The sequence below is a fragment of the Ranitomeya variabilis genome, chromosome 7, assembly GCF_051348905.1.
Source record: "Ranitomeya variabilis isolate aRanVar5 chromosome 7, aRanVar5.hap1, whole genome shotgun sequence".
Lineage (NCBI taxonomy): Eukaryota > Metazoa > Chordata > Amphibia > Anura > Dendrobatidae > Ranitomeya > Ranitomeya variabilis.
The window spans coordinates 139,531,928-139,557,352 of NC_135238.1; the positions used below are offsets into that span (position 1 = coordinate 139,531,928).

Consider the following 25,425-nt stretch of genomic DNA (forward strand, 5'->3'; position numbering starts at 1 on the left):
CAGCCCCTAAAAGCTGATCATGGAGGCTGGGAAAGTCGGAATAGAATATTTTGTTGCTTCTTGGATGCCTAATACATGCAGACTAGTACAAGTACAAATTCTATACGTTATACTGAATATCTGCTTGGAATGAACTAATACTTCATCTCTAGAGCCATGAGTAGCTCAGAGTAGACAGGCACACTGTTAGGGTAGGTGCACCCGACTTTTTTATCTCAATCAGAGAAAAACGCTTCTATTTTTCTAATCAGACTTTGATCAGAGTGGCATCAGTTTTTCTTGGAGGTGGAGACAAAAAAAACAGGTTCCATCTTCTCTACATGAATATCGGACTGCACTCAGCAGTTATCCCAGTGCAATCCAATATTTTTCACTGACACATAGATTTGCATTGCTGATTTTGATCTGACACTCAGATCAAAATCAAACAGGATTCCAATTTTCTTCCACAGAATATCATTGGTACAAGTACGATATAATGGGTCGTGTGCATGAACCCTTACAAAGATTTTTTATTTAAGATATGATGAAATGTTTAGATTCCAACAATCATTCTGCCTTTTGTACCTGGTAATCTCCTTCATAGCTTGTCAGGAGGATTCTGCCATCTTTCCATTCACTTCCCGGTTCTTCTCGAATTTTCCACAGCAAACTGTTCTCCTGACTTGAATTTCTGAGCACTCGCAATGTGGCACCACTGGTTCCCGATGCTCTATAACGGAATGCCAAGCAAAAGGCACACCTGGGCTGATGCATTCTAGGGCTGAGTAAACGGGCATGTTGGCCCTCTCGTCTTCCACTGCTGGGCAGTCTCAGATAATTCTTACTGTTGGCTATTAAAGAAAAAAGTAAAAACGACAGAAGTATTAGTGATTAAAAACAAAATTGTATTTATAACCAGAACTAACATCTCTGCTTCTATAGATTCTATGTTGTGGTAGTCATCACAGTCACATCAATACGACTGTAGCCTAATGTTAGAAATATTTGCACTATTTTGATATATTTTAGTAAACGCTGTTGTGATATCAAGGTATCGGTGTAACCAGTCTTCTTCTGTCTGTGTATCTTGATTCTGTTTCAAGAATTGTGGATGTCACAAAGTTAAACTAACAAAGAAGCATGCATTTATTTAAGTGAATCCTGGTCTAAACATTGATAAAACTCCCATTTTTCATGCTCAGAGAACTTATAACAGCTGTTTCTCCCTCCTAAGCCGCTGTTGTCTTTCTTCAAAGAGGAAGACCACCCTGAACTGAGAGCATCCATAACCCTCTCTTCTTGTGTCTGGCTCCTAAAAATAAAGGTTGAAAGTAAAAAATATCTACAACAGTAAAATGTATTTCAAGAAAAACCTGTGGTCAGCACAACAAGCAACAAATGTTGTAAGTGTTGATGAACACTTGTTATCATAAATCAGCTTATCTTAGAAATAGAGACAAATCTGATTAGGAGGAAACTATAGAGTGGTAGAATGATACACATGAACATAGATGGGGACAAAGGAGAGGAGGTGGGGTTTGTCCAATGCCATCAAAATAGATTAAAATTAACATTTTCCAAACTCTTAAAGAGTAACCGTCATTTTCATTTTTATTTCATAAATCAATAGTACAAATAAAAACAAGAAACTTTGTAATACATCTTATCAGAGAAATCTGCTTCATTCATTTTCAAGATTCTCAATTCACAGGTAAAATCTGTATTCGGTGCAGACAGTTTATCACATTACTGAGATAGGAGATGACGGCTGTTTTTGATGACATTTTATGCAGAGGGGCGTAGGGAAGCGCCAACAACAGAGTCCCTCCCTCCTGTCATCTACAGTACATAGATTCTTATCCATAGAAAGTGCCATCTTCTATTTCAGTAATATAACAATCTGTCTTCACTGAGTACAGATTTTACCTGTGAAAAAAGAATTTTAAAAATGAATGATCAGTCCTGGAGGGAGAAAGAAGCAGATTTCCTTGATAAAATATATTGCTAAGTAGCTTATTTTCATATATACTGTTGATTGATGCAATAGAAATTAAAACAATGCTAGTCTTTATAATCCATTGTAGAGATGTGATAATTACACTGTTCATCAACGTGTTCTTAATGATGATGAAATACCAAGAATTGCATGTGCTAAGAACATAGATGCATCACCCATTCTATCTAGATAATAGAATCCTTTAGAAATGACATTGACGTTCCTTCCTTTTTACAGATTTTCAAACGGTATTGTGAATTGTACTAGAAGGTGTGTCCTGTCCTCCCGAAAGTCACAAGTTCTCAGTATCAGTGTTGTGTGCACCCTGCTTTGTTGTAGACACACAGATATCCCCTCTGTCCAATGTCAGATGTGACCACTGTGGGAACTCTTGGTCCTCAAGCATGAAAGGCACTAACAGGGTCTGTGACAAATCTTTCTTTGCAGTTTGGATGCATGAGAGAAGCTTCTGTAAGGGGCCCGAACACTAAAGGCTTTCTGTTCATATGCAATGATATCCTATATTTGATATTATTAACATGGCTGCAAAGAAGAAAAGGAAACTACAAAGAGCAGCACAATATTGAATGGTTGGCGCTGTAACTTTAGCATCATGGCTCCTCACTAAGCAGTAGTAGAGTACATGACAGTAATAAAATCTCAGGTAACATCAGAAACATAACAGCAAAGTAAAACAAATGCTATATATAGTTAACAATATAAAAAAACCATAAACAGCGCCCCCCACAGGTCAAAAATAGTAATGACACTGCACTAGGAAATTTTTTTTTTTCTAATTAGACTATTGCTTTAGGCTAAGTGGCAGTGACCAATATGTTATTTTAGTAGTGAACAATGAAGGAATACCATCATGTATACACGGTCATTTCACCCAATATTCTATTGTGTTCTTCACTGCTGCATAGGAAAAGATTCTGTTTTCTTTTTTTGGGGGGTGGTGAATGGGGGAAGGTGAGGTTTGGCTGATCTAAAGGGAATCTGTAAGCAGGTTTTTACGAAATGTGAGAACAGCATAATATAAAGCAAGAGAGACTGATTCAATTATCTATAACTTAGGGTGCTTTCACATTGCGTTCTGTGTCCCTGCTGGGGGCATACGTCCTAAATTCCTCACAAAACAGGGCCCGGACATATGCACCAATGGGGCCATAGACTGTAATGGTGCAGGCAGAGTGAATGTGTGCTCTGACTAGCATCATATTTGGAAGGGAACGACTACAGGGGCGGACACCCAGATACAGTCTACTAAGTCTGAGCGTCCACCTCCTGTAGGCGTACACTCCCAAAAATGGTGTGCGTCAGTGCGTATGTTCACTCTGCTGTCCCCATTATAGTCTATGGCCCTACCAGAGCATGTCTGGACCCCGTTTTGCTGAGGATTTCAGACTTATGCCTCATCCTGTGTACAATGCACATTGTCAGTAAGCTGCTAATCAATGTGGGGCGGGGTTACACAGATTAGCCTGACTGCTGTGCATGTGAGACCTTATCAGGCAGAGATAATCAGCTGCTGATCAAACATTGATTGTAGACAGATTCCCTTTCAGGCCATTTTAAATATTTTCCTTAGGCTAGTTTCACACTAGCGTTTAGCCGGGCTGCGGACTTCCTCCGTGAAGGCCCGCCCACTGCCGTGCCTCTTCATTCAGCTCCGCCTACGGCTGCATGCGGCGTGCGCACCCTATCTTTAACATTGGCTACGCAGGCCATGCCACTGTATGCGGATGCCGCTGCATGCGTCGTTTTGATGGTGCGGCATCTGCATGAAAATGCAACATGTTGAGTTCGGCGCAGGTCATCGCACTGTCAAAATGATGCATGCGGCGGCATCCGCATACAGCGGCATGGCCTGCGTACTCAATGTTAAAGATAGGGTGCGCACGCCGCATGCAGCCGTACGCGGAGCTGAACAAAGAGGCGCGGCAGTGGGCAGGGCTTCACGGAGGAAGTCCGCATCCCTCTGCAGCCCAGATAAACGCTAGTGTGAAACTAGCCTAAAACAGTCATCCACAATTGTTTGGGGTTTTTTTCTCTCCTTTAAGGTTATCCCTATTTTAGCATGTTGTAGATTGTTATTGTTGTTAAAACAAGCACTTTTACAATTTACCGCTTATTTAAATTCAGAGAAGTTCTTGAGATTGTAAACCTTTTCTTTTGTTTACAGCTCGTTGACTAGGAGACCGGCCACCACAGCTGTGTAGCTTGTAAGCACTGTGCTAAAGCTAGCCAGGATTAGGAAGAAACAGGGTGCACCAGTCTTCCTGGCCAGTTTCAAACTAGTGCTTACAAAAATTATAGAAAAAAAGCTTGTATGCACTGCACTGTTCCTGCTATCTATCAGCGGTGGCCAGTTTCTAGTGTGACTAGCTGTAAACAAAAGAATAGAAAACAAGGGTAACTTTCTTAAGAACAGCTAAAAATGTTAACAAGTCATAAATTGCAAAATTGCTTATATTTACAAGCACAGTCCTACATTACCCATTTACAAAAATGGGAATAACCCTTTAACCCCTTCACTACATATATGTCGTGTCCCTGACTTTGATGTTGGCTCCGGCACTGAGGTCGTATCTTCCCCCCCACATGACAGCTGATTTAACAGCTGCGAGTGGATTCCACCTGCGGCAGTTAAACAGTTAAATCCAGCTGTCAATCTCTGAATCATATCTCCAGGTCACTTTTACTATATAGTGAACATAGTAAATAAAAAACCCCAAAAAACAATTCTGGGATTGCACCTTTTTTTGCAGTTTCACTGCACTTGGAATTTTTTTCCTGTTTTCCAGTACACTGTATGGTAAAATCAATGGTGTCATTCAAAAGTACAACTCATCTCCCCAAACTAGCCCTTATGCAACTGTATTGACGGAAAAATAAAAAAATTATGGAGCGGAAAAAAACTAAAATGAAAAAATGGAAAATGGCCATGGCATGAAGGAGTTAAAAACAAGAGTCAATGACTGTAAGCAGGATAGCAAAAGAAAATATCATAATGAATGCTAAAGAGCCCTAGGTAACGCTATCACTTATCTAGTTTATCATAATAGTTTCTCCACAACATAATAATACAAAAAACCATATCCAGTATGGATATATACGCAGTAAACAGGTTCATCTCTGATATTTGGTGCCAAAAGCTGCTTTTCTGGAGGTACACAAAAGGTTAACAAAATAACAGGCAATTATAATATCCCAGGGGAGAGGAAATGAAAAGCGAAATCCACCAATAGGTTATAAAAATAGGTCCTTCCCTTCATGCAAAAGACTCATTATATTAATTAAACATTATTAGGCTGATGGAGATGGGCAGACAGTGATTTCTACCGAGACCTTTGGTAAGTGTTCTTCCTGTTGCTGCAAGCACACATTTTCCGCCTAAGGGGTCCAAATGGATTACCAGCCCCTGTAAGCTATAGGGTGAACCTCCCCGGAAATAATAGTAATAATATATATGACTAAATCTGATTTATTGATTGTTGAGATATAACTATGTTGTAGATTTCGGGAAATAACAGCTCAGTCTGTAACCTCTGGAAGACTAGAACCTGCAGAAGAATTATGGGACATGTAGTTCTTTGCAGATGTGGCTCTGAAAGTTGCAGTTTCCCACTTGAGAAGGAGCTTTAATAAATGGAAACTATAATAAAGTATCTGTTTTTATATGGGGAAGGGAAAATCTCAACCAAACATGAGAATGAGGAAAGTCATTAAAATAGGTCATGCTGAGGAGTGAGGTGTAACTATACCTTTTCTATAAACTGTGTGTAAAAGAAAACCTCGTAGGTGGATGAAAATAAGATTTTCAGCATCATTATACCATACATCAAGTTCCAGTAAAATAGAATGAGCTGTTGGAGTTTGGAGGCATATTGAAAACATCGATATCATTATTCGCTATAAGTATTTTACGCAGTGGGCGCCAGGAAATAATGGACCACTTTATCTTAGATACATATAAAATTAGAAGTATTTTTTCCGTAATGTTGTATACTCACCAATTACATTAAACAAAGTTAGGGATAGGCTGTATACCTCCAATTTGTAATTTTTATAGAGCATATTTCCCAACAATGTATGTACCGTCATACAATACACCACATCGAACACTTACTGAACACTTTGGTAGGTCAAAAAAACCAAGAAATCTAGCAGACTTACCAGGATTAGAGCCAAAATGTCCCATCCAGGTGCTATTGGGATGAAACGACCATGTGAAGTTAGCTTTAATATCATGTGTCCAGCTGCAAACGTCTTCAGAATGGTCAAAATTGCAATTGAATCCCAATGGAGCCACACAATCTATAACGAAGGAGGAAAAAAAGGTATTCTGGTCTAGTTTATTCTGCACTTTGCTAAGCCTCGCTTTTCATTGTTAAATTGCTGGAACATTGTATACTATAAACCTCCCTCTTCTGGGATCCTTTTAGCGCGCTCACACGTCTTAACCTTGACGTTAGTTTTGATAGACTGAAGCCCATCTAATCCCACCAACAAAACAAAGAAAACAAAATAAAAAGCCTGAGGTGGAAAAGATCTGCCGGTATCCACCATACAAAACTAAACCTTGTAAAATCTGCATTGGGAGTTGGTGAAGATGGTGCTACCTACCTTCTGTATTCTGTAATAATTGGAGCCTCGCTAGTTTTCTAATACATATGAGCTTATAAAAAATGACATGCTTTTGAGATATTAACACTTTTATTTTGTTTACAACACTTGGCTAGGAGACCGACCACCGCTGCTGTCTAGCTTGTAAGCACTACACTGAAGTAAGCTGGGGTCAGGAGGTAACACTCCAGTTTCAAAACAGTGCTTACAAGCTCAACAGAAAATAACTTGTAAGCCCTGAGCATCTTCTGCTGCCTGGCACTGGTGGTCGGTCACCAAGGCAATAAGCACTAAGCAACAGGAAAAAAGTGTTAACATTTAAAAGATGAAAATTTCAGTAAGTGATAAACTGCAAAATTGCTTGAATTTACATTCACAAATACCAATTTATAAAGAAGGGAATAACCCTGTGATGGTCTCATATCCTTCTGCCAGGATGACCACAGCACTTGGACAGAGAAGAAATGACTGATAGGCAATGCACATCCATGGCTCTATCCTTTACAGCCGATGAGAGGTACTGAAAAAAACTCTTTGGAAACAGGCAAAGAATTTGGAAACCCCAGTTTAAAAGCACCTAAATAGATAGTAATAAAATAAAAAATCTCTATAAATAAATATAACTATATATATATGCATGTGTGTGTTTTCGACTATTATTTTTTAAAAAAATGTTTAGGCATTTTTAAACTGAAGTCTACCAGATTCTTTTCCTGTTTCCAAAGAGTCTGTCTCTGTACCTCCCATCGATCTCTAATGGACAGAGCCATGGACGTGCATTGCCTACTAGTCATCTCTGCTCAGTATATAATATATACATACACAATATTAGATAATACATAGGGGGATTACTACCTTCAGTATCTGAGGAGTCACTGGTATCGTCTTCAACAGCTACTTGTGTGGTCGTCTCTTCAATTTTCATAGTAGGTCTCATTGTCTCTGAGGTAGGTGCCATTTCTTTAAAAAAAAGAGGTATATGGGTATCACCATGTGAAAATGTAAATCGGTATAGACAGATAGAACTTAAACTGAACAAAACAGTGAGTGCAATGTGGACATGCTGCCTATATCTGTCCACTAATCTCTCTGAATCAATAAACCCTTTACATGCAGACTATTGCCAGGACACAGCCTATTTAGTAACATCTGCTGTTAAGGCTGAGTCACACATAACGATATCGTTAACGATATCGTTGCAACGTCACGCTTTTGGTGACGTAGCAACGATCCCGCTAACGATCTCGTTATGTGTGACAGCGACCAACGATCAGGCCCCTGCTGGGAGATCGTTGGTCGATGGGAATGATCAGGACCTTTTTTTGGTCGCTGATCACCCGCTGTGATCGCTGGATCGGCGTGTGTGACGCCGATCCAGCGATGTGTTCACTTGTAACCAGGGTAAATATCAGGTTACTAAGCGCAGGGCCGCGCTTAGTAACCCAATATTTACCCTGGTTACCATTGTAAAAGTAAAAAAAAAACCAGTGCATACTCACATTCTGATGTCTGCCACATCCCCCGGCGTCCACAGGGTTAAAACTGTTTTCGGCAGGAGCGCTGCTAATGCACGCGCTGTTGCCGAGAGCTTCCCTGCACTGACTGTGTCAGCGCTGGCCGTAAAGCAGAGCACAGCGGTGACGTCACTGCTGTTACTGCCGGCGCTGACACATTCAGTGCACGCCGGTGGACGCCGGCGGGGGACGTGACAGACATCAGAATGTGAGTATGTAGTGGTTTTTTTTTTTTTACTTTTACAATGGTAACCAAGGTAAATATCGGGTTACTAAGCGCGGCCCTGCACTTAGTAACCCGATGTTTACCCTGGTTACCCGGGTGCTGCAGGGGGACTTCGGCATCGTTGAAGACAGTTTCAACGATGCCGAAGTCGTTCCCCTGATCGTTGGTCGCTGGAGAGAGCTGTCTGTGTGACAGCTCCCCAGCGACCACACAACGACTTACCAACGATCACGGCCAGGTCGTATCGCTGGTCGTGATCGTTGGTAAGTCGTTTAGTGTAACTCCAGCTTTAACCTAAGGTTAAGTTCACACGAGAGTCTAAAAAATAAAATCGACTGATTATCATCCATAAAAAAGAACTGTTTTTCAGCTGTATTGTCGTCTATCTGCCATCTTTATGCAATCCGTATGGCATCTGTTTTTATGCATCAGTTGTTTCTAACATTTCCAAAACAAAAAACAATTTCCTATGTTAATAATGGCAATGTATGTATACAAGTAGACAACATGGTCATCAGATTCTCAGCAGATCTCACACTTATGATCGACAGAAAAATATCTCATGTATATGACTAGCTTGATATTTTGTAGAAACCTTAATGCCTGTATTGTAGGATATCATTTTGAAATGAGAAAAAAAAATAGCATTTTCAATAGAAAGAATATAGGAATATTTGATTTAATAAAAATTCTACAGAATAATGTGTTGAATAAACAGAAAGCTACTTGTGGAAAAGTTAAGTTCTTGCTTCCTAAAAATCAGGATGGACTGTACACGGTACTGAAAAAGTTAACAGACTGCTGCATCATTACGCCCATGTGTTGTACATTGAGAAGGCTGAATGTGAATGGAACAAAAAGCAGCCAAAATCTGTGATGTGAGGATAATTTCCCTCTTGAGCTTAAAAAAATAAGAAATAGAAAACCTCTTTGATCTTTTCCTTGGTCAGATTCTTCATTTTCAACCAACGGTAATTCTCGTTCTTTGTTCTAGTTAGCAGGTCTGAAGTTTGCACTGAATTTGAAAGAGCGAAGCAATACTATAAAAGGTAATGTATTTATAGAGTGCTCAGGATTAGCAGATGGCTCACGATTTAATGCCAGGTTGTTGATTTTGAAAGCAGCAATGTCTCTACCAGATGCCTATATAAGTTTAACTCGAACAATGTCTGTTCCGTGTCTTAAGCATTTCCTGATCTTAATAATATCAACAATCATCGGAGTTTCTAGTGAGATTCAGAAGAGATCTCCTTTACAATCCCAAGTTTCTATACATGTATATCCCTGATAAAGCACAGTATTGTGTGAAAAGGGACTTGCCATTTGAACAAGGATTTACTTAAAAATGCACCATATTCTGCTGTGCTGCTAGAGAACACAGCCCCAAGGAATTGTTGGACTGTGCACTTATAAAAGGAATTTTTGTTCCGTTGGTAAGATGGATTTAAAGTGCTACACAGTAGAATAATATATTAGATGAGTATACATCTCCAGACGCTCACAGATTACTCATATGGGAAAACTTGAGTAAGACTATCTGGCTGTGCAATCTGTTTCTTGTAAACTCCAGGACAGGGTCTTCCGTGCTACACACCCTTGCAGCGGATCCTGTATCTTCAACTAGGGAATTTAAAAAATGTTCAAAGAACTTTCATGCCTTCACGCCAATCATTATGACTTGTTTTCCTTCAAAGTCAGTTCTTTGTGATTATTGAGCATGACAACTAATATACGAATAATGCATACTCTTGTTGAAACTACATTTTAGATATGTTATACAATATTGTGGTTAGTTGAACCCAATCTCCTTGAGGGACCAGCGTAGGCTGCTGAGGTTTAAAGGGTAAGAAAACTTAAAGATTGGTGGAACAACCAGTCACAAGTACAAGTACCATCTGATTACTCCTATATTAAGAGGTGTACAGACCTTTTTCTGCAACAATTAAATGTAAAGTTCAAAGTTGATATTGAAATCATGCTGATATGTCAAGAATAATTTTATACTATACGTAGAGTGGTTGGCATTGAAAAATCTTGTAGTCAAGACAACCCACTTTACTTGAATTATTTTGCTTTTGACTATCTGAAGGCTCAAAATTACATAACATCACTTAGGTTTCTCTACATAAAGTTTTAAAGTGTTTGAACTTCAAAAATGAAACCTTCTTTGGCTAATTTAGAAGAATATTTTACATAGTCAGCCAATGAACTGATGGCCATGTCAAGGTCATTAACCTACAGCTGTGTCCTTCCACACCTTTGCCCTTGGCTGGACATATTTTAGCACAAGATGACCAGCTTGGAAAAAACACATGATTTTGATATACTCAATAGATATCCATGCTATATTTATCTATAGGTGGCCATCCAGTGGTTGATATGTGGTTTGCAGGTTGGCAATGGCTTTGATAGCAAGTACCGTAGTTACAATATACTGAATTTGTTTTATGAGAATGTGGAGTCGTTAACCACTGTTGACCAATGATAAATAATGGAATGGTGGACACATTCGTATGCCAAAATAATTTTTAGAAAAACATGTCAAAATGAAAACCAACCAATAGAACAATGTACAACTGCTATCCTCCATCTACTCAGACAGATATTACCGTATGTAAAATATAGAAGAAATGTTTTTTAGAAATGTATTCAAACTGCATTTCTAAGGTCCACAGAGAAATCCGACAGGGTTACGCTTCAATCTAATATCTGATGTGTAGGCAAGATGTAGTGACAAGGTTGTCAACAACTTGAATTCAATCTTGGCAAATACTTTACTTCCTTACTTTGTAGGATTGTAGGGAATGGGTTATAATATTTCATACACAGCATGTAACTGTGGTGAGTAATCAGAGTGTAGTTCAAAGTCAGAGGTGATTGGTGTGAATGGGAAATGGACGAGAATAGTTGCTAATTAACAAGCGGAAGATGGAAGAGAGACATTTCCTTTCAAAGAAGTTCCAAGTTACTTTATAAATAACTGGTGTGAAAGGAAACTTGCCAACCACATGCCTAGGGGCCTTATAACTGCAAAGTGGTAAAAAAGTAAAGTACATGAGAAGGAGAGATGATATATAATGGTGTGAAGATATGCAATATAAGTGACTCTTACATACTAAAGGAAAATAAAAATATTATACTCAACATAAAGTTACAACTATAGATACTCATATGCAAAAAAGCCTCTTCAGAACTTTAGTGCTTCACAATGGAGGTAGAAATCCTAAAAGTCAATACCAATCCTCTAAAGGGCCTTATCACACAACTTAAGATAAAAACCAATGCATACATTTCATTAACAGACAACAGTTTCAGGGTTTTTGACAAAATGTAGCATTACAGCAAGATTCTATGAAGCATTAAAGGAGTAGTCCAGTACTTTCATATTGATGGGTTATCCTTAGGATAGGTCATCAATATTATTTTCGGAAATGCAACAACTGGTACCCCCAACTCCTTCATGACCCCTTCTCTCAGATCAGTTGTTAGCATTGCCGGTGGCAGCCAGATGTGATCAGTTGTGGAGCGGAACAGCACAGATCCATTAACTGTATGGGATAGTACTGCAGATTCACCCCTATTCATTTGAATACATAGATGACAAAGCTGTGCTGTTTCGCTCCCCAACTAATCATATCTGGCAACATGAGGCCTTGGGAATAGCTAATTAGTGGGGGTGTCAGGGGTTGCACCCACACAAATATTAATGACTTATTCTACGGATATGCCATCATAATAAAAGTACTGGACAACCTCTTTAAGTGGACCATATAGGTTTTGGATGACCAAATATTCTGGATTACGAGGCTGTCATATAAAAATGTATAAGACAGAGAACCTTCAGAAGTAAAGTCCAAAATAATATGGTAGCACAAAATCTGCTAATATCATATAGCATTCTAATCAAAAGGACTTCCTGATTGATAATCTCCGAACAGCAATTATAGCACCCAGGCTTAAACTATTCTCCTATATGAAGTTTATGCGTTTTAAATGTATTTCCTTTGTCTGGTCTGGATCCTATGTAATAACCATTTGGCATGCCTCTAATAACTTCCTCACATCATGCTAATACCCCTATTACAGACAATTATGTTCCTTTGCTTAAAAAAACCTTCACAAGCAGGAATCCATGCACTCAGCTAATTATTTCACCATTATATGGATATACAGTACTATATTGCACAAAAAGACTGATTAGACTGAATAGTCTACAGACGCAACTACATTTAATAATGACTTACAGTTGTGCTTATTGGGCCTCCTACATTGTTAGCACAATCTTCTAGATTCTAGCAACCAACTTTCCAGCATTGCTATTCAAATATCCAATAGATGATTACAATTAGATTAGGGCATATAAAAAAAAGTGAACACATTAATTTCTACCCCGACTCTAAAGTACAGTAATTAATTTTATAATATTATATAATACCGTACAGCTGTTTAACTGGCACCCAGTGGATCACCACTGGGGAAACTTAATTTATGACATGGTATTTTAAGAGCCATGTGTATTTGTGTGTGGATGTGTTTTTTTAGAGAGTAGCAACTGGAAGACGTGCTTCTCAAGGCTCTTTATTATGTGAATGATAGCATAAGAAATATAGAAAAAAATAGAATAGCTCCACCTGTCAATACTAAAAGGTAATGTAAAGCTAAATATAAATAAATATATATATATATATATATCCCTGGGACTACTTATTTTTCAATGTAATAAACAAGTAAAATGATACAATCAATTACATGACGTCCAAAATTGAATACATTTAAAGCTTTGATGGTACATGGGTTGAGGTCATCCCTTAGGGATTCCATCAGGTCTTCTGATATTATAGGCAGCGAGAATAGCACAGTTTTTGCTGCCAAAAATGTCAGAACTTCAACAGATCCCATTAAAGTTTATGGACTTTATCAGTGTCTAATGGAATCCATCGGAAAATTGTTACGATGTCATAGCTTTCATTATTAATAAAAGGAATTTGTAAAAAAAAAAAAAGAGCATATATTTACTGATACATCCACTATCCAGACTCCTCAATATTCCAATAACATCAAACAAAAATCACTTTTTTTACATCTTCAATACCGGCCCCCAACTAGTCATACAAATATCAACTCACGGACATAGAAGCATGTAATTGTCGGGTGACATAACAATTGTTTGTGTATCTCATTATTCTACTACTGAGCCAAACATTTGTCTGAGATAATGGAAAAGAAACTATCAGACACTGTGGTGTGCGAAATAGAAAGTGAATAGGAGAAACCCCCCTTCTGAGCACAGACCAGCAGCACTAAGAAATTCCAGATTGAGACACCCAGCAGTGCAGTAATTGAAAGCAGACGCTCGGAACTTCAAAAAAAAGATCCATAGCAGATGCAGGGCATGGCTGAGAGCAGCGGAACACATCAGAAGGAAGCTGGACCTAGAGAGTGAGTTGTCAGGTGCTCGGTATTTGGGCTAGCGCCAGTTTACTCGCTTCCTTGAGCAGCTGGAATACTCTTCCCAAAATTTATAAGTGGTAATAAAAAAAAGGCTCAGCCCAAAGACCAATTTACTCCAAAAGGTTGTAATTACAAAGTGAACACTGTAAATGTAATTGTTCTGATTATTTCTCAGTATTGCAAAATATCCCCCCTTAAAGTTGAGTTCTGATTGAAAACCACATCTGAATACAGGGCGGCCATCAGGGCATTAATGCCCTTACTACTGTATGGGGCCCGGTGATTAGAAGCAAAAAGGGGGCCCGAACATGCTGGCAGCTCAGTCTGCTCGGGCCCCCCTCTCTTTGCTTCTCCTCATCGGGCCCCTGGACATTTTGTTCAAGGCTTCCGAATGCTTGATGCATAAAAAACACTGTTGTGTTTTAAAGATACACCTACTGTGTTGTTAATGCATCCGGTAAATGGAAAATGGCACTGTACGTTTAGGCTATGTGCCCACGTTCCAGATTTTTTGCGTTTTTGAAGCGTTTTTGCAGTGGTTTTCCAGTGCAGAAACGCTTCAAAAACGCTTATATTAACAATCCCATTATTTTAATGCATTCCGCAATTTTTGTGCTCATGCTGCGTTTTTTTCCGCAGCGGAAAAGCATTGTGGAAAAAAAATGCTGCATGTTCATTAATTTTACGGAAAATCCACGGTTTTCCCGCTATAGAATATTTGGACCATTGTGAAAAAGTGCTAAAAATATGCAAAAAAAAAACCAGCGTAAAAAAACGCAACAAATGTGAGCAAAGAATGCGAGAGAAAAAAACGCAAAAATGCCAGTGGATTTCCTGCGAAGGGAGTCCGGATTTTATCAGGAAAATTCTGCATACTATCCGGAACGTGGGCACATAGCCTAAAGCTGTGGCCGGAACGGGTGCATCATGGTCCTTACTGAAGTCACACTCTGCTCCACTTCCTCATTCCGGAGCAGCATGCGGTGTGTCAGGGCAGACGGCGGATGACAGACGAGCAGGGGGAGTCTCTCCGGTGCTCCCATCTGCTGAGTTGTATCTAATCCTATCCTGTGTGATACTGACTGCTGAGTTGTATCTAATCCTCTCCTGTGTGATACTGACTGCTGAGTTGTATCTAATACTATCCTGTGTGATACTGACTGCTGAGCCGTGTATCTAATCCTATCCTGTGTGATACTGACTGCTGAGTTGTATCTAATCCTATCCTGGGTGATACTGACTGCTGAGCCGTGTATCTTATCCTATCCTGTGTGATACCGTCTGCAGAGTTGTATCTAATCCTATCCTGTGTGATACTGTCTGCTGAGCAGTGTATCTAATCCTTTCCTGGGTGATACTGTCTGCTGACCCATGTATCTAATCCTATCCTGTGTGTTACTGTCTGCTGAGCCATGTATCTAATCCAATCCTGTGTGATACTGTCTGCTGAGCCGTGTATCTAAACATATCCCTTGTGATACTGTCTGCTGAGCCGTGTATGTAATCCTATCCTGTGTGATACTATCTGCTGAGCTGTGTATCTAATCCTATCTTGTGTGATACAGTCTGCTGAGCTGTGTATCTAATCCTATCCTGTGGGATACTGTCTGCTGAGCCGTGTATCTAATCCTATCCTGTGTGATACAGTCTGCTGAGCTGTGTATCTAATCCCATTCTGTGTGATAGTCTGTTGAGTCATGTATCTAATCCTATGCTGTGTGATACTGTCTGCTGAGCCATGTATATAATCCCAATCTGTGTGATAGTCTGTTGAGTCATGTATCTAATCTTATCCTGTGTGATACTGTCTGCTGAGCCACGTATCTAATCCTATCCTGTGTGATACCGTCTGCAGAGCTGTATCTAACCCTATCCTGTGTGATACTGTCTGCTGAGCCATGTATCTAATCCTTTCCTGGGTGATACTGTCTGCTGAGCCGTGTATCTAATCCTATCCTGTGTGATACTGACTGCTGAGCCGTGTATCTAATCCTATCCTGTGTGATACTGTCTGCTGAGCTGTATCTAATCCTATCCTGTGAGATACTGACTGCTGAGCCGTGTAGCTAATCCTATCCTGTGTGATACTGTCTGCTGAGCTGTATCTAATCCTATCCTGTGTGATACTGTCTGATGAGTTGTATCTAATTCTATCCTGTGTGATACTGACTGCTGAGCCGTGTATCTAATCCTATCCTGTGTGATACTGTCTGCTGAGCTGTATCTAATCCTATCCTGTGTGATACTGTTTGATGAGTTGTATCTAATCTTATCCTGTGTGATACTGACTGCTGAGCCGTGTAGCTAATCCTATCCTGTGTGATACTGTCTGCTGACCCATGTATCTAATCCTATCCTGGGTGATACTGACTGCTGAGAGGTGTACTAATCCTTTCCTGAGTGATACTGTCTGCTGAGCCATGTATCTAATCCTATCCTGTGTGATACTGTCTGTTGAGCCATGTATCTAATCCTATCCTGTGTGATACCGTCTGCAGAGTTGTATCTAATCCTATCCTGTGTGATACTGTCTGCTGAGCAGTGTATCTAATCCTTCCTGGGTGATACTGTCTGCTGACCCATGTATCTAATCCTATCCTGTGTTATTGTCTGCTGAGCCATGTATCTAATCCAATCCTGTGTGATACTGTCTGCTGAGCTGTGCATGTAATCCTATCCTGTGTGATACTGTCTGCTGAGCTGTGTATCTAATCCTATCTTGTGGAATACTGTCTGCTGAGCTGTGTATCTAATCCTATCCTGTGTGATACAGTCTGCTGAGCTGTGCATCTAATCCTATCCTGTGTGATACAGTCTGCTGAGCTGTGTATCTAATCCCATTCTGTGTGATAGTCTGTTGAGTCATGTATCTATTCCTATGCTGTGTGATACTGTCTGCTGAGCCATGTATCTAATCCCAATCTGTGTGTCTGTTGAGTCATGTATCTAATCCTATCCTGTGTGATACTGTCTGCTGAGCCATGTATCTTATCCTGTCCTGTGTGAAACAGTCTGTTGAGCCATGTATCTAATCCTATTGTGTGACACTGTCTGCTGAGCCGTGTATCTAATCCTATCGTGTGATACTTCTCAGCGATGTATCTAATCCTCTCCTGTGTTATACTGACTGCTGAGCCATGTATCTAATCCTCTTCTGTGTGATAATGTCTCCTGAGCCGTGTATCTCATCCTCTCCTATGTGATCCCGTCTGCTGAGCTGTGTATCTAATCCGATCCCGTGTGCTGAGCTGTATCTCATTCTCCCCTGTGTGACCCCGTCCGGTGGGCACTGTGGTATAACTCCTTCTCGCCGTTGCAGGTTGGGTGGTCTTGGAGGTCGTGTCTTCTGCTGTTCTCTTCTTCTGACTGGGGACGGATGACAGACGAGCAGGTGGAGGCGGAAGGAAGACCAGATGATCAGGCGGAGACGACGGGCGGACCGGACGAGCAGGGTGAGTCTCTCCGGTGAAAAGAGGCTTCAGGTGGCTCACCGTGGCTGTGTCTGGACTGGTACCGTGTAGCTGATGAGAAAAGCCAAGTGGTGACGGGGGGCCGCATCCAACAGGGTCCAGGGGGAGGCGAGTGGAATGCATAAGCTACTGGATGATCCTGACCTGCTGCAAAAACAAATGCCCAATTATAACATCAGGCAGCAGCTCAGGATCATCCAGTAGCTTATAAGTTTTGGTTGGGGTTTGGAAGGTGGGTGGGGAATTATTGATGCAAGTGGGTATATATGATCTGGAAACATCTTTATTATTATGGCAGTGTAATTTTTGAAAGGGGGCTATCGGTCTGTACTCGCACTGCTGTGCATGGACTGGGCGCCAATCTCCTGACCACATGCTGTGAGGCTGCTGAGTTCAGGTCAGGAGACCCGTGGCCGGTCCATGCACCGCGGTCCAAGTGCAGACCGATATTCACCTGAAGTGGAGCTTACAATTTTTTTAGATGGGGTTTTGAACATACGTCAAAGCTAAGTGTGAACAAACACTAAAAGTATTTACCACTGATAGATCTGATCAATTATATATACAATTATCATGGCCAGTAATGTTGGGATATACAAATGGTCGTCATATGACCTGTTCACATTGTATATTTTTTTGAGCATGCATTTTCATGTTTTGAGTAGTAACTGTAAAATACGGATTCTAAAATAGTTATAACTAAAGGGGTTGTCTAAGATTAGAAAAATATGGCTACTTTCTTCCGAAAACAGCGCCACATCTGTTCATGGGTTGGGTCTAGTATACCAGGTCAACTCCAGCGAAGTGAACAGGCTTCAGCCACAAAACCACACTTAACGTATGTGAAAATATATTATATTACATGAAGTTAGTGCTACAAGGAAAAATGAGATGTAGTTTCTCAGCCTTTACCTCTTAAACTTCAGAATCACAGATCTCGCAAGCAGTGGAAAAGGGATAAAGATGCTGCATTTGGCATCTTACTTTACAATTAGATATTATATAAAAATATATCATTGCAAAGTAATCATAATTATTGTTATATATATAAAAATATAATTATACACTCACTGGCCACTTTATTAGGTACACCTGTCCAACTTCTTGTTAACACTTAATTTCTAATCAGCCAATCACATGGCGGCAACTCAGTGCATTTAGGCATGTAGACATGGTCAAGACAATCTCCTGCAGTTCAAACCGAGCATCAGTATGGGGAAGAAAGGTGATTTGAGTGCCTTTGAACGTGGCATGGTTGTTGGTGCCAGAAGGGCTGGTCTGAGTATTTCAGAAACTGCTGATCTACTGGGATTTTCACGCACAACCATCTCTAGGGTTTACAGAGAATGGTCCGAAAAAGAAAAAAAATCCAGTGAGCGGCAGTTCTGTGGGCGGAAATGCCTTGTTGATGCCAGAGGTCAGAGGAGAATGGGCAGACTGGTTCGAGCTGATAGAAAGGCAACAGTGACTCAAATCGCCACCCGTTACAACCAAGGTAGGCCTAAGAGCATCTCTGAACGCACAGTGCGTCGAACTTTGAGGCAGATGGGCTACAGCAGCAGAAGACCACACCGGGTACCACTCCTTTCAGCTAAGAACAGGAAACTGAGGCTACAATTTGTACAAGCTCATCGAAATTGGACAGTAGAAGATTGGAAAAACGTTGCTTGGTCTGATGAGTCTCGATTTCTGCTGCGACATTCGGATGGTAGGGTCAGAATTTGGCGTAAACAACATGAAAGCATGGATCCATGCTGCCTTGTATGGAGCATCTTTGGGATGTGCAGCCGACAAATCTGCGGCAACTGTGTGATGCCATCATGTCAATATGGACCAAAATCTCTGAGGAATGCTTCCAGCACCTTGTTGAATCTATGCCACGAAGAATTGAGGCAGTGCTGAAGGCAAAAGGGGGTCCAACCCGTTACTAGCATGGTGTACCTAATAAAGTGGCCGGTGAGTGTATATATCTACATAATTGTAAAGTAAGACCCCACGTGTGGATAAATGGAACATCTGTAACCCTTTTCCACTTTTTGTTAGATTTCTTATTCGGATTTCAATAAAGGCGCTGCCACTACATTTAATTGTTCCTTTTTACACTAATTACATGTTGCATGTTAAAACAATGTCACAAAGCATACTGACAAGAAAAGTGACAGCCCCCACTGGGCATTACATGGGTCTGTAAAGGGCCAAGTTATCTGGAGTCATTAGTGTTTAGCTAACCAGAGTTATGTGAAAGTTACAGTCTCTGGTGGAAAATCAGATGACAGCTCACCAGGGAGTTAAAAAACCATGACCAGAGTGCCTCTTCCTTTAGAGACCCAAAGACATATGATATGTTCAACCTTTAGTAAGCCGTAACCTCAGCCCAGCGCTGGCCAGCTATTAACCCCGGACAGCCAGTCCTATGGTATCTGAGACTGGCGGAAAAGGAAGGAACATAGAGGTGCCAGCTGTCATCCTCACTCACATAGCTTAGATCATGAATGAAATATTGAAGAGGAGAGATTTGTTTTCAAAGTTTTTTTTGAAAGTAAGAATAAGGTGAAGACAGGCGGGATTAAGCAATGAGAACTCAGATTTCATATCCAAGATTCCACAGGTCATGAATAAGTGTTTGTATCACAGCCACAAATAGACACTCATCATTTGTATGCTGGAAAATCCCATTTTCACTAAAAAATATATGTCAATATACCATTTTTTTTTTTTTTAAAGTCAATCAGTTTTACCAATACGATGCCGGACTAATTTTGTAATATGGTAAGGGTTTGTGTGTTTACTATAGAAATCAATCAGCTTCGTAAATCTAACATTGCTGTTTGGTATAGAAACTTGAATTTTCAACCTAAGCCCATGGGTTGGAGACAAGGTTCATGGATTTGAAAATGTCAGCATCATTACTGCAAAAAAAACAAACGAGTTACGTTTTTGGGTTGACCATGGAGAAGTCATATATTAAGGAACAATCTTTTCTACTTCCTGCAATGACAAGTAAGCGAGATGTGTTTCCCAGATGTGGTTAGTATAACTCCAGGGGCTGTCACCGAAGCACATCTGGTGAGCAGAGATAGGTTTTCAGTGTTTCATAAGCAATTTCTGTAACAAGCTTCCTTCAAAATGCAATATCAAAGCCACTACTTTGAGCCGCTTATTTAGAAGCCGGTCTGTACTGCTGGAACAGGACTTCTGACTTTACCTAGTTTGATATGACCTAACCTGTAATACTTCCTTGAAAACATGTTCATGGATACTCAAAGGAGGTCTATGCTCTTAATTCTTTCTATTTGTCAGGTTTACAAATACCTTCTCTCCTTCTTTGACTAATTTAGTAATGGTATGGAAGACTTACCCAATATGTAAACATGTCATAAAGAGAATTTTAGAAAGACAAAAATTACAAAGATCAATTATCAAATAGGTGGAGCAGATCTGATACAAAAAGTTTTATGGATTATAGTAACCATATGAACATTGCAGTTTTCTTCCTTTACATAAAAAGTGATAACAGTGCAGAAACATAATTTTAAAATCCTTAATAGGGTGAAACGTCTTTGACATTATCATACAAATTTTAAAAGTGACAGGGAAAAATCGTTCATAAATCTACGAGTTCTTCATTGACCCTACCAATATTGAGAAATGTAGGACAGATTTGTTGCCACTTGATGAAAATAGTGACTAGAACATAGTAGGAAAGATATTGACTCTATTAAATATGTTAATAATGAATCATGTGCATGAAAGTTTCATTCTTTGAAGATAAATGTGTACAAGTATTTTCATATTCTTGTTTGTTTCTAGATCATCTCACCTGTTCTATCACAACCCAGTATCTCCATCCTCATGCCCATGCCAGCTGGAGACCACCTTTCTGGATATACTCGTACAAACTGTGCAGCTACAGGGTCAAATCTACGCACTTCAGGGGTATCATAATGCATGTTTCCCTCAAACACCTGAAAACAGATTAAACACAACATTCAGGTTGTTTTTAAATAATAGACTAGGATCCAAATCAGATGAAGGAACAACAAGATATATGATCAGAGAGACACAAGGGCAATAAATCATAGTAAACCCCTCCGATCTGTACCAATAAAGCTCATATTAGTGTAGAAAAACCTAGGTTTTGATACATGATTTTATAATTAATACTAACCTCCAATACAGCTTCAAAAATGCAGCAAGACTACCTCATACCCAGCAGTATATTACAGCCAGGACCTGCCGCTAACAAACGCGGAGATCCGCCCATGATTGTAAGCCAGTTAAATGTCGCTGTCAATCTCCGAAGAGCAAACGTGTCTTTACTTCTTCCCATCGGCGCACCAGTGACGTGATCGCAAGCTGCCGATGAGTTGTCATGACAGTGGGCGGTCAGCTGATGACCTCCGTGACTGTCATTACGGAACTTTGTAGCAGAGCTTCAAAGGAGACTGTGATGCTGAGGCATCACTGCATGTAGCACAAGCAATCGGACAATTGCACCTTTAACCCTCCTAAGGGGGCTAACAAAATCAGTGTGAAGTTGAAAAAAGTTATATATATATATATATGGAAAAAATAAAAAGTTCAAATCACCACCCAATTATCCCAGTGAAAAAAAAAGATATTAAAAAATACACATATTTGGTATCACCGCATTCAGAAAAGTCTAATCTATAGAAATATAAAAACAATTAACCCGATCAGTAAACACCATAAACGGGAAAAATTCAAGAACGAAAAATTTAGGGTTTTTTGTCACCACAATTCCCCAAAAAATGATGTAACAAGCAATAAAAAAATCACATCTATCACAAAATGGTACTAATAAAAGAGTAGTTTATTTTTTGTTGGGTTAGGCTACTTTCACACTAGCGTCGTGTGACGGACGTTGCAATGTCGTGTGACGGACGTCGTTTTGGAGAAAAAATGCATCCTGCAAAGTTGCCCACAGAATGCATTTTGTCTCCATAGACTTGCATTAGCGACGCATTGCGACATATGGACACACGTCGCATCCGTCGTGCAACGGATGCGTCGTGTTTTTGGCGGCCGCGACGCACAAAAAAAAGTTCAATGTAACTTTTTTTGTGCGTCGGTCCGCCATTTTCGACCGCGCATGCGTGGACGAAACTCCGCCCCCTCCTCCCCGGAACTCACAATGGGCAGTGGATATGTTGTAAGACTGCATGCGCTGCCCACGTTGTGCTACATTAACACACTGTCCGTCGGTACGTCGGGCCGACAGTTTGCGACGGCCCGTACCGACGGACTAGTTTGAAAGTAGCCTTAGACTCTTATACAGCTCCATCAGTAGAAAAATAAAAATGTTACTGGTCTGGCAAAATGGCGACACAACTCCAAAAATTTAGCAAACTTCAGATTTTTCTTCACCAATAAAATAATTAAAAAACTGAACATGTTTGGTATTGGCATAATCATATTGATGAGAAGAAACATATTGCATGGTCATTTTTACCACAAAATGTACACCATAAAAACAATTGCCAAAAAACAATGTCAGAATTGTGAGGGATTTTTACAGTTTCACCGCACTTGGAATTTTTTTTCACGTTTTCGAGTACATTGTGTGGTAAAATGAATGGTGTCATTCAAAAGTACAACTCGTCCCATAAAAAACAAGCCCCCATATGACTATGTGGACAAAAAAATAAAAAAGTTATGACTCTAGGAAGAAAGAGGAGGATAAAACGGAAACAAAAAAACAAAAATGGGCTGAGGCGTGAAGGGGTTAAAAAGTACTATACATCATAGAGAAAGTAGAGGCTTGAATATACTGTGAAACTGTCTGCAAGTTAGTTGGCAAGAAGTAATCCGATATCTAATCTTAAAGTTGCGCTACGTATGCTGTTATAAAACAACGATTCCCTGCACATTCTCCTAACACTCTCCGTACACTTCAGGTTGCTGTCAGCCAAACACTTGTTTGGTAGACAGCTATCCCTCTTGGCCCATCATGCACATTTATTGAATATGGAGAGTAGGGTAAGAACCTAGCAGCAGCCTATGTCTAAGAACAGAACAATCTACATCTGCCATTGGAGTCGAGAAAACCCTATACACGTTTAGTGGTCATCAAATCCCACTGAAATTAGTGGAATCAATAATCTAATGTTTATATCCAGCTTTGGCCAACTTTTCAATGTACTGTGATTTCTAACTTATCATAAATGCTTCTCAAATATATAACACATTTCTACAATTACCATCAAATGTATTATGTCAAATATCACAAGTGTCTCCTTACGTATTGAAAATATTGTCCATACCTTGGCCTGTTCCGCTTTAGAGTCCTGAATATACTCCCAATCATTTCCATTTAGACTGTATGCCACTTTGAATTTCCTCACAAATGCCCTGTTTTCGGTACTGGTATCTCCCCCTCGAGCGCCCTGTATAATAATTCCTTTCACAGTCTTAAGGGTTCCTAGATCCACTTGTAACCACTCTTTTCCTGCTTGCTCAGAAGTCATACGGGAATACCAGCCTGATCGACTGCTGACCAAACGTGCCCCACCAGGAGGCCATAGATACTCTCTGGTGGAAGATGCTGTAATCTGAGAGTCTGAAATAAGACCAGACATCATTCCCAACATGTTGGAGCAAGGACCATCTGAAAAGCCAAAGAGAGGTCACAGTCAAAATAAATATTGTTATACTCAAATACGTTCAATAATAAATCAGGATTATTTTGTCTCACAGTATAAGTTAAAACAATTAGAAAAAAGTTATCTGATAAACATATGAAATATGTAATGTGGACCTGTGATCTGGCAGCCATAAAGCTCCACTCTCATTGCTATTCCTACATTCCATGTCTGAGGGCGAAAACGGACAAATCGAGTCAGAACTGGCTGAGGGAACTTGTTCAATACCACTTCCGAAGTGTCATTATTTCCAGGGAAAATCTAAAAAAGAGCAGAAAAAACATAAACTGATGTAACTAAAGTTGGTTACTGTAAATATATTTTGCAAACCTCAAATGATAACGTTTTTATTAATCTGAGTTTTATATTAATTTCCTTTGATCTTTACAAAAGCATCATTCTTGACCACATTGCACTCATGATAAACAAACACATTAGCAAATAAAGACAGAAGCACCATAAATAGTGGTCTATGGATAACATGATTTTCCCCTACATGACCATCAAAGCAAGTGTATTCCTTTAATTGGGGGAATTATTGTAGCATCCAAGCCAATAAAGAAAATGAAGGAATATAAAAAAGAATGGCAAGAGCGAATACAAGATACATCCACACTGAGACTTAAACATATGCTAGTCAAGCTTCATCCCTAATAGATGCAGACATAAGAAATCTCTTTAATGAAGATCAGTAAATAGAGCTAATTTTCTTGATGTGGTTAATGTTTTATTGCCCTCTGGTTCCAGATCTAAAAACTGTAAACAATCTCATCAAACTTTCCCAAATGAAGGATGGAGTGTTTCCATGAGCTGAGAGTGATCAGGGAGTAGATATGCCTTCCACATACAAATGAGATGCAAACTAAATTACAAGTCACTTGATGGGAAAGGCAAAGGAAAGGGGTATGGGATTCCTGGCATTAATTAGAGTTAATAAGTTGAAAAGACTTCCTTTGGAGATTCAGGGAAAATACTATAGCTTTGTATAAGTGGGAAAACATCCTGTGCAGTAGGACAACATACAAGCTTCTATGTTGGTGTTCTATTCTGAGGCAATTGTTCACAAGCACAATAATACTCAATGGCTTAACGTAAACGGCTCCAAAACAGTGATTCATATTAGTAATTGCACAGATCATACAATGGAACCAATTTTTTATTTTCCGGGCAACATTATTGATATATTCATGTAACTCATTAGCTATCATATCGATATGATAATAATATATACATTGCCGGCAGTTAAGGCCCTCCTACACATTAGACGAGCATCATCCAAACTTGTGGATGCCTGCAAAATTGTCCAACAGTCTAATGTGTAACGGGGCCTCCCGACTCTCACCCAAAAGATTCTATGGTGGGAGAGAAAGATCTAGCAGGTCAAAGTGTCCGTTTAGACAGACCAATCGGTGGCATCAAATGGTCGCTGATCAGTAAACGTTTCCACAGGTAGACCAAAGTATATGATGCACACTGAGCGATCTATACAACTCTC

At 39.8% G+C, this 25,425-nt stretch overlaps 1 protein-coding gene across 2 annotated transcripts in view; it reads right to left on the reverse strand.

Annotated features, from left to right (window-relative positions):
- The window catches only part of NRP2 (neuropilin 2), a 153,395-nt gene that overhangs the window by 43,550 nt on the left and 84,420 nt on the right, over positions 1 to 25,425 (reverse strand). For both annotated transcript variants that reach the window (XM_077275760.1, XM_077275761.1), the window contains exons 8-13: positions 24,047 to 24,191; positions 23,553 to 23,896; positions 21,089 to 21,233; positions 7,463 to 7,567; positions 6,158 to 6,298; positions 568 to 833 (exon numbers count right to left, since the gene is read on the reverse strand). In XM_077275760.1, coding sequence (XP_077131875.1) covers positions 568 to 833; positions 6,158 to 6,298; positions 7,463 to 7,567; positions 21,089 to 21,233; positions 23,553 to 23,896; positions 24,047 to 24,191 — 1,146 coding nt within the window. The remainder of the gene's footprint in view (positions 1 to 567; positions 834 to 6,157; positions 6,299 to 7,462; positions 7,568 to 21,088; positions 21,234 to 23,552; positions 23,897 to 24,046; positions 24,192 to 25,425) is intronic.